The 10797-nt window shown below is 32.7% G+C and overlaps 1 protein-coding gene across 4 annotated transcripts in view; it reads left to right on the forward strand.

Annotated features, from left to right (window-relative positions):
• Window positions 1-9866, forward strand: part of LOC111034817 — a 48611-nt gene extending 38745 nt beyond the window's left edge. For all 4 annotated transcript variants that reach the window (XM_022316196.1, XM_022316197.1, XM_022316199.1 and 1 more), the window contains 2 exons: window positions 2633-3647; window positions 9605-9866. In XM_022316196.1, the coding sequence (XP_022171888.1) occupies window positions 2633-3647; window positions 9605-9754 (1165 nt within the window). In that variant the 3' untranslated portion in view covers window positions 9755-9866. The remainder of the gene's footprint in view (window positions 1-2632; window positions 3648-9604) is intronic.
• Window positions 9867-10797: the final 931 nt, after the last annotated feature.

Below are 10797 nucleotides of genomic sequence, written 5' to 3' on the forward strand. Positions count from 1 at the left end.
ACCATAAATAGAAATATTTGGATGGGCTATGGGCTCATGTAAGCTCCGTCACAAGCACCTTTTTTTAGTGTAAACTCTGAAAGCAAAAAAAAACCCGGTACAATTGGGTTCATGTTAACTCCGCCGTAGTAAAGAAAATCAAGTCACAGTATAAAATTGATTTTTATCGTGTATATTATTATTAAAAAAAAAATTATAATGTTTATAGTAATAATCTTCCACATTAAATAATAGTTAAGAGTAACATCCCAAAAAATATACAAAACTAAATAAAAAAAAATTTGTCATAATAAAAAGTTATTATAATCATAAAATATGTACCTACTACCTATAGCCACCTAGCTGGTATGTTATGCTATACTATTTTGGGCTGTGAATTAAAATTATTTGATAAAATTTATAGATGTTCTAACTACTAAGTCTAAAAAAAATCCATTATTATAATTATTTATAGTATTCTCTGACACTATTATTTTTTTATCATTTTGAATTTTTGAGCTTATTTAGTTGAGATACATTATTAAGTTTTACATATGAAAGCCCTTAACACTGCAGACTACAACACGGTTGAGCATAAAACACATTTTTTACGACACAATTCAGCAAATTATCAAAGGATATTTAAATACAAAAGAAAATCTACACGACTGAGCATAAAAAACCCTGTGATGTTGCCACATTCAATTTTGAACATATTATACAAAAAACATAGTAAGAGTTAAAAAATAACATTATTTCATAGTCAAATGTCATAGATCTACCAATTATTTACCTATTTTATAACAATAATAAGTAGGTAATATAAATAAGAGTGAAAGTATTCACACTTGCTGGTTTGAAATTTATAATAATAATAAATTGAAATCTAGTTCCAGGTTAGCTTAAATATAATACAGTTGAGATTTCGTATTCTTAAGATTTGAATATTGGTCGAAAGCTTTTATACAAAATTCTAGTTTTTCCATAACATTCTCGATGAAGCTGGGCTCGTCTCACAGCGCGTGCCTTGTTTTACACTTTTACTTACATTAGACCTTTTCATTGCCTTTTTATTTAACTGGTATTCTGGCGGAGTTTACAACCGCCCATTTGAACTTATCACATTTTTCCTGCACCATTATTAGGCAGTATAAGCACGTATTTGCGCGACTTAATCCATAATTTACTCGTCCATCCCCATAAAATCAAAACATTTATCCTGCAAGTACTTATTAACGACGTTCTGAATATCGGAATTGAAAAAATTGCAATAAATGCAATTTATGATGTGGGTGGAGCTATATTGCTGATTTCGCTACAGACACCGTCCTTAGTACTCCTTTCTAGTTTTTGACTTAGGTCTCTATAAAATGCATGCGAATTCTTGTCAGTTACGTGCTAAATAATTGCATACAAAACTACACATTGTTCGTTGCGGTGGGGTTGGGACAAAGAAACTAAATCAAAAATTGCCGGCTAGACGTGCACGACATAAAAAATAATGTTTTACATAATATTTTTTCAAACTGACGAAAAAAACATTTAGAAAACTTTTATACTTCTATTCTTTATCGTATATAATATTATGTTTACAAAAATACATTTTTTACACACCAGCCCTATATTATAGCATCATGCAAAATGCAGAATTTAGATTGTCCATTGTCGATTTTTTAACAAATCGAAACACTAAAATAAATAAAATATATCGTTTTAAAACTTTTAAATATAACAAAAAAAAAATAGGAAAAATTTTAACACAATATAATATCGACAGAGGTATCTAGTTTACAACATTATATTTTTCAACAAAGTGAACCCAAAATCCATAAAATAGATTTCCGCTAAAAGCTTTTAACGCATTAGTGAATATTATAGACAATAAATAGAGGAAAAATGTAATATTTATTTTTCTGATCCTCCACTATTGTCGCCGTGAGCACACAATCGAAATTGAGTTTGTTCCGTTTTATTAGTGCTGCGAAGGCGAGCGTATTATATTTATAGTGTCTGCACACAATAACACGATATAGGTAGGTAGTATAATCGCGTCACGTCCATAACTAAACGATGAAATTACATCGATCGAATTTGTTGATCGACCATTAACGGCATTAAACGTATGCGGTTGACACCAATTTATTGTGTTGGGTTTACAACTATTATAATTATGAGGATATGTGGATATGGAGTTTTCAGTATCGTTTAGTTTAGATTGGGCTATAATAATAAAAGTAACGACTGCTCCTGGCACCAAATTTATTTTCATATATAACGCTTAATATAGTTGTAGTCTACAGTATCCATTAAAAATTTTTTTTAAAATTATGGGTATAATATAACTACATAACATGATAATATGTATTAAAATTACAGCATTTAATTTTTATTATGTAATCACGACGTTCGATTATTATTTCATGCAATATCCAAAACTTGTTTTCTTAAATTCTTGACGATACATATTGAGACAAACCAAAAATGTTCACCAACATTTTTAAAATTCTAATCCACTATTAAGTGGACATCTGACAAAGATTAGACTTTTACGGAAACGCTCAACCAAATATAATATTATAATAACGTAATAAAAAAATTAAAATCGCATAAATATATTAAATATTCTAATATTATATATACCTGTCACACACAGGTGTAATGAAGCACGGCGCATGTCCGAAGGTGGTCTCGTCATGTCTTCATGCGCGACTGCCAACTTCAACAACAACAACAACAACAACACGACAAACACAAACAACAACAATCACAACGGCGTCAGCAGGACGACGGCGGCCAGCGTGCCCAGGCGCAAGTTCAGCTTCCCGGCGGTGTTGCAGTCGCACAGTCTACAATCTGAACTGGGCGGAGTCGACTTTAGCGGCGGGCCATCGCTCACTGTGGCCACGGCCCGCCGGCGGTTCAGCAACGTCAGTGACGTCGTGTCCAGGAAACTGTCGCACACCATCGGCTGGCGGACGGCAGTGCCTACGGAGCAGATCGCGCGACAGGGCAAGGCGCTGTGTGTGCAGTACATCCGGTGGAAGCTGAAGCGGGCTGGCGCGTACACGAAAAAATGCGCAGGAGCTTTGCGCACGGCCAGCGCGGCCGCTAACCCTGCGGCTTCGGTGGACGGAAATGGCGGCGGTGGAAGTGGCGGCTACTTCATACCGCCACTTCAGGCTATGACGGCCGCGGCCGGGGCCGACCACATCGACAGTGTGCGCCGCGACGTCTTCCCCGCCGTGCTCCGGGTCGGGCTCCAGTTGGAGCGGCTCGACCCGAAACTGTACGCGGCCGGCACCGTGGCCACTGACACTGCGGCCACTACTGCTGCGTCAGTGGCCGGTGCCGCAGGCAACCCATCTGCGGCCGCTGTGATAACCGGCCCGGCCGCTCCGCCTCAACGTCTGTTCCAGCGGCACAGGCCCGTGTACAGGAGAAACACGGCCTCGGCTTCTGTTGTCCTGGTGTCCGTATCCCGGGAACTGTTCCGAGCCGGAGCCCAGGTCACGTGGGCCAAAGTCGTGTCTCTTGTGTGCGTGGCCGCTGGGCTTGCGGTCGACTGCGCACGCCGCGGCCGTGCCGATCAGCTGCCTGACCTGATCGAGGCCGTCGGCGAAGTAATCGAGGACGATCTGGCCGCTTGGATACACTACAACGGTGGATGGGTTAGTATAAAATATATGCACGAGAACGCGTCCATAATTCCATCCAATAAAAAAGCCAAATTCGATAAGCCCTTTTCACACAATAATAGTTAGTGATGTGCCATTATGAAAATTTATCAAGGATTATTATAATTTTCCCTATAAATTTCTAATTTATTTTCCTATAGATAAAAATTTGATAATTTAGTTCAATTCATTCTAATAACTTGATAAAACAAATAGTGCGATTACATTGTCTTAACGTTGAGATTAAATTTGAAATGTCAATTGACACACCTTTTTTATGCAGTCAATTTATTAATGATAAAAAAATATTATCAGTAAATATTTGATAAAATGTCTGTGTTTTGTGATTGGTTTCCAATATTATCTCTATACTGCAGGTAAACGGTGTAGAAAACCGGTCATGTTTTATTAACGAAAACTATATACTCGTTAGGGGGAGTCCAGTAAACTTTTTATAAACCACGCGGTTTTAGAAACTAGAATACAAGGTATCACTGCTGTAATTACTATCATATGAAGAAGACATAATGTTATATCCAACACTCAATATGATATCGCAGGCTATTAGCGATTTTTTTCTTTTTTTTGTACTGTACACTTTCTTATATCCCCCTTTTATCTCCTCCCCGCTGGCCACCACCTGTCGTGTACACTTATATTTTATACGTATAAGACACTTACTACCTAAGTGGAAACCTTGTAAATCATAATATAAATGTACATCAAAATTCGTATAAAATTAAGTTTTCCCATGTTTAAGTGCACAATATCATCAAGTAGAATATTATCAATATTTTTTATCTACATTTTTTTATTATTTAAGCCATTGCCCACGTCAAAACGGAATTTTAACAATTTTTAACATTCATGATTCATTTGTTCAAAACGGTAAGATGTAGGTACGCAATTCGAATCTAAATATAAACGTTATTATACCCTGTAAATGCGGGTACGTGTACAATGTTGTAGAACTTGCACAGTGTTTAGGTATTGCACTATTACACCTGTTTTCGAAAAATAGCACGTATGTAACATATATAGCTGTATGTAACAGTTACTCATATCGCGGCTAACTCATTAAATATTTTATAAAAACCGTTTTTATTTTCTGTAATTCTTTGCAAATATTTTTTCATAAACTTTATTAGGTATATCTACAATCATTTAGTAACGACTTGCTAAAAAGTATATAAATATAAATTCAAATTCAAATACAGATTCAAACAGCACATATTTTTGGAAGTACAGACAATTTTAGCATTAAAAAAACGTTATTTTAAGCTCTTGCAAAAATTATCATACAAGCTCTTATTTTTGTATGATATGAATTGAAAGAAAAGAATAAAAAATACTATCCTTTTCTCATAATTACCAACTGCAACTTACACTTAAATACATTGTGTATTACAATTTACAGTATACATTCTGTATAATGTATAGTGCCTAAACAAATATTATAATCGATTTTATTTTTAATCATTTATAGCACACATTTTTCACACACCAAATATTATAGCAAAAATTCAATTTTAACTTTCAGATTATTGTTTTTTACGAAGAAGTCTCTTTTATTTTATAATCTTCGTGTAGCCATGACTGAAATCTTTGCTATGTCAGCTATATATCCGTCAATTATAATATATATCATTACAATATTGTTGGAATATTAACTATAATTAACTCAAGTTGCCCAACGTTATTTGGCGTAACAGAGTTAACTCCGCACTACCATTTAGTATCGCCGAGTTATTGATCCGGGTTAACTCTTTTGAACTGAAAAAATAAATAGGTTATTTTGGGAGCAGAACGTTCGAGCACATTAATCCAAAGTCAACAAGTTTGGTTAGAAATAGACATAATGTTCGGGGAAATAGAATAAAAGATATCTTATGATTTTACCTGGTAAATCAAAAATAGTAAGTTTGGGTACACATATGTAATAGGGCACGTTTTGGTGTACATCAAAATATCTACGCGTAATCTATAATAGGGGTAGTATTTTCAGTTGTATACAAGCAAATTGTTTTACCTTAATGGAAATTCAAAAGGAAACTTTTTTATAGATATCCACTATTCAGAGAAATGTTTAAATATTATAATAAAAGAGGATTCAGATAATGTTGAAAATATTTTTAAAAAATTGTAATAAGTTTAAAGCTGACATTCTGACAATGTTATAGTAAAATATTTATATGATATCGAATAACGTATTGTCCAAAAAAATTAATCTAGATAAATAAACAAAATACAATTATAATAGATTTAATATTTTTTTTAATGAATTATAAATAACCTAATAATGTTCTAAAATAATTAAACAATATGTAATAGGTAATGAAAATATTTTTAAGATTAAAAATTAAAATTGAAAAAAATGTGTACCTATACGTTGGTATCCAGATGTGGTATTATTTAAAAAATACAATGTACCCAAACAATATACAATGTATATTCATTTTTTGGTCTTCAAGAAATGTTAACCCAAATGTGCTTCGAAATCGTTCTCCCAAATCCCTGGTAAAAATATCGTATTGTGCCCAAACTTGTTACGGCCCTTAGTTCAAGTCCACTGATAAAGATTCTTATCTCACGACGATATAAAAAACCAAAATTAAGTGCTAATTTTGCTACTTTTAATTTATTATCAATACAAAAATATTGGTAAGAATACATTGTTCGGTCATTCGGAGTAATCTATTTTGGAGTAGGCACATTTTATAATATAGAGTAAACTTTACTCTAACGTTCTCTATTCTAACTTATAATTTTCGTAACAGGTATTATACCGGCTTCATAATTTTCTAGAATGAAAAATAGTTTTTTGTTTGGTCATAGGAGTGTAAACTACGATACATTATACATTTATACCTAAGTTGTTATTAACAAGTCGGAAGTCTTAACTTATAAGCCACACATAACTATTAAAATACCATTATGGTATTAGCTTCGTACAAAATAATATGTTTTATGATGTGCAACATTGCACAGATGTTAAAACTGTTTCCAGTCCGAATATTAATAGGTACCTAAATGGCTAAATAATTGTTACAATATATTTTTTAATTTCCACAGTAACATCGCCATGTCTAATTCGCAATAACTCTGTATACTATATATAGGTACCTGGTACATAGATATTAATAACATATTAATTCGAAAATTTGCGAAAATTTGTACGAAAAAAAATATATAATTTTATTACCCGTATTACAAGTAAATTATTAGTATGTAATTAGTAATATTATTGGATATTACACATGATGTTCATACGCCCGTGTACTTACTTCCGGGAGAAAATTAATCGACGGCATTGGACAGCACGAGTGTACCCGTGCTATATAGGTATGCACTTGCTATGTAGATTGTTTAGGTATGACTATCTACCTCCATAAAACCACTGGCTAATGATGCTGGTCTCTTTGTTGTTATTATTATTATTATTATTCATTATTACCATTATTAATTATTATTACCGATGATTACGATATTTATAAAAGAACATATTATATATTATTATATTAACCTTACACACCGCGACTGTTGGTCGTATTTATTATAGTACATAATTTGTTCCATACACATAAATACATAATACTGTACTGTCTGTGGTAAAGTTGTTTGTTAGGTACCAGGTACCTACACTTACAAAATTACAACTTCGGTACACGGTACACCTGTCGCCCAATCCGAGCGTTATTCATCGGTCGTTTATAAATAAGCTACACCTAAAACTGAAAATATTACATTTCACATATCTCAGACAGTCAGACTTGTTACCATAAAAATATCCATTAAAATATGCGGGAATATTATATAAATGTATCAGAGTAATTAATTTCACTTGTACTCAAATACCTTCAAATATATAATAAGTAGGTATTTTGAAATGTTGATAAATTTGCATTGGCGACAGAGGCGCAGTAAGTGAGGCTAAGTGGGCTATAGCCCCTCCCCAGTTGACAGTGTTTATTTTAGCAATTATAGCCGTTAATTTCTTGACAAATACATTATAATAAAAATAATTAAATATTGTGTAGGTTACGCGATATGTCACTTATCAGTAATCCTTATCATAACTGAAATCACAGAATAACCAGAATTGCCACTTCGCCCCAAAATACAATGAATCTGTGCTTTTTACATTATCAGGATAATATGATTAGTTAATCACGAACGTGATTAATACACTTTTGGTACTGTACTTCGGTAATACGAGCCTACCTTAAACAAGTACCTTTTAACCTATCTGAAGAGTATATTTCTGTTATTAAAGCTATACCTACCTATTTTGATCTAATGAACAGCAACAATAACGAGATAGTACCTACATTTAATCTTTCCATTTTAAAATTTAAAATTATTTTGTTACATTTGTATAGTGAAACTTCTTAATGGATACCTCCAAATAGTGGACTTTTTTATAAACAAACTACAAACCAAATTCTCTGAATAGAGCACAAAATTACACGGGTCGAGTGTTTAGACTGTTTAGACTGTTTAGAGGTATCACTGTGCACATTGTATCTAATCATCATTCGTCAAGTAAGTTCTTTAGGATTATAGGAATAACTACTACATAAGTATTAAGCAGTGGCGTAGCCAGGGGGGAGGCTGAGGGGGCTGCAGCCCCCCCAAATGTTAATAAAATTTAAAGATTATTTTAATGGTCTATGGTATTCGATCAAAAACTAAACCACCGTTGTGTAAAAAATTGATCAGCCCCCCCCCCCCCGAAAAAAAATCCTGGCTACGCCACTGGTATTAAGTACTAGCAACGGAATACCTACCGATTTATTTTCGAATGAAGTTATACGAAACATTGAAACCACTATCACTGTCCACTAGTTATATTATTATTACATTTAGAGGAGAAAACTAATTCTTAATGGCCGGTTTTATATCCTTAAAAAAAAAATATAAACCATCTGGATATTTTTGAAATAATAATTTACAATATTATTACGCTACCCTGAAGTATTAGACATCATTTCGGTGGTGATATTACTGAGAAGATGGGTGGGCCATTCTAGGACTGAGAAAATACGTAGTAACTCGAATAACTATTAGGTATTATCATATGGTCATAGAAACACAAAACATTTATTATAAATAAAAATAATTTGTTTTTTAGATGCAGGTATAAAGTGTAAAGCACATAAAACAGTTCTCACTATCTACCTATGTATTCGTAAAAATTAAACACATTTTTAAAATGTTCCTCGTTCTAGGTATTTCATATTATAACAATTAAACCAATGTTATTGCTGAAGTAAATTCAAACACACTTTACAAATGTATACACATGCAAATAATATTAAATAGGTATAAAGATCATATTAATTGTACCGACGTGTTGTTCACAACATTGTCTACGTTCTGTAATGTCGATGTTTCTACCAACGACTCGATGACGGAAATTAAATACATTGAGACAATCAAGAAATATATATTATATACCTACGTCCTGTGAGCACGTGAAAATTACGTTTTCCGATCTTTTAGTTCTTAGAAAAAAGATTTGAAATAGTTGATATTTTGTTATATTTATAGAAATGTTTTTGAAGGAAATTTTTGAATTTATTAATATTTTTTAAATTGAGTATATTATGATTGAATGATAAATATAATATATTCTGAATAGGTACCTATACTGTAGGATTTAAATTTAAATAGGTATAAGTGTATGGCCAAGGCTCGAGGATTAAACTATAGGAATAATTTATATGGACACGATAATAAATGAGATTTTGAGGTACATCTACATTATGCTATTCATACTGATGTATTTTGAAGCACATCCTCTGATCCCTCCTCCTCCTCCTCCTCCTCCTCCTCTTCCACGGTTAACTTTTTATCACAGTCACATCATACGCATCGAGTACAATAAGTGTTCACTTCTATAATTAAAAATAACAACGCTGACACGTACCTTGGTTTTGAATTCTTTTCAGATGGGGCTCCAGTCGTACTGCAAACCGGTGGTCATCAACGTCGAAAATCCAGTGTCAACTCAAATCCTGTATCTAGTGTCATTGCTCATAGTTGTCATATTTTTCTTGTTGTTGTTGAGGTGGTTCGACTTCATATCCGTTTTCCGATGAACCTGCCAGCAGACGCCCCACAATATTATACAAATATATTTTTACTACCACAGTATACGTTATAATATTATATATATATATATATTTACGTTATATTATATACGTAGGCACATCTGCCTATTATATTATACATATAGATATATCGTCTGTTACTTTATGCACATATTATACTATGTATAATATTTATCTATTATCTATTATAGTATATTAATATATATGCAGCAAAATGTCTAAACAATATAATATGATATTAATATATTTTTTTTTATTATTACTGTTATTTTTTTACACGGCGTAAAATAAAACGTCGAATGTACAAATAGGTAAATCTTATAATACTATAATAATTTGTATTTATTTATCTATAAATAATAGGTATTTATCTTATCCTGAACCCCTTTGCATTGAATAATATGTTTATATGTGTATATTGACAAGGAATATAGGCATATAGCCATTGGCGTGGCGGAGGAGGTATAATCGAGAGGCTTCCACTTCTGAGTTTTTTAAGAGATTACGGTTGTGGGTGGATTGATAATGGCTAATTAGTAATAATTTAGTATTTTAGTAGGTATTAACTACATAGTTATAAATATGACCGTAATTCCCTTTATGGGGCCTCGGGTGGGTGGATAAGTGGGTGAATGATAGGTACAAAGACTGGCCTCTAAAAAACTCTAAAAGTTTGCCTGTTGCCACGCCACTATATAGAGCTGTTATCTGCTTGTATAGTTGTATACATAAGGTATGTTATGTGTGTACATTTACCACATAGGTTGTGACTGTAGTGTCCAGACACTAACTATATGAGATCAACGGAATGTTTCTTATTTACAATACATTGTTTTTAATTGATAATATAAAATAACTTTTAAAATTATTGCGACTTGTAAATGTACAATAAGTATAGAAATTTTATTTTAGGAAATTTTTATAAGAGAGGAGGCGTAGGCATATGAATACCATATGGAAATGATAAAAACATAATTGAGTAGAAAAATAAAACCGAAGATGTCTTTATGAACGTGCATTTTCCAAATTCA

This window comes from Myzus persicae, unplaced genomic scaffold (genome assembly GCF_001856785.1).
Source record: "Myzus persicae strain clone G006 unplaced genomic scaffold, MPER_G0061.0, whole genome shotgun sequence".
NCBI lineage: Eukaryota > Metazoa > Arthropoda > Insecta > Hemiptera > Aphididae > Myzus > Myzus persicae.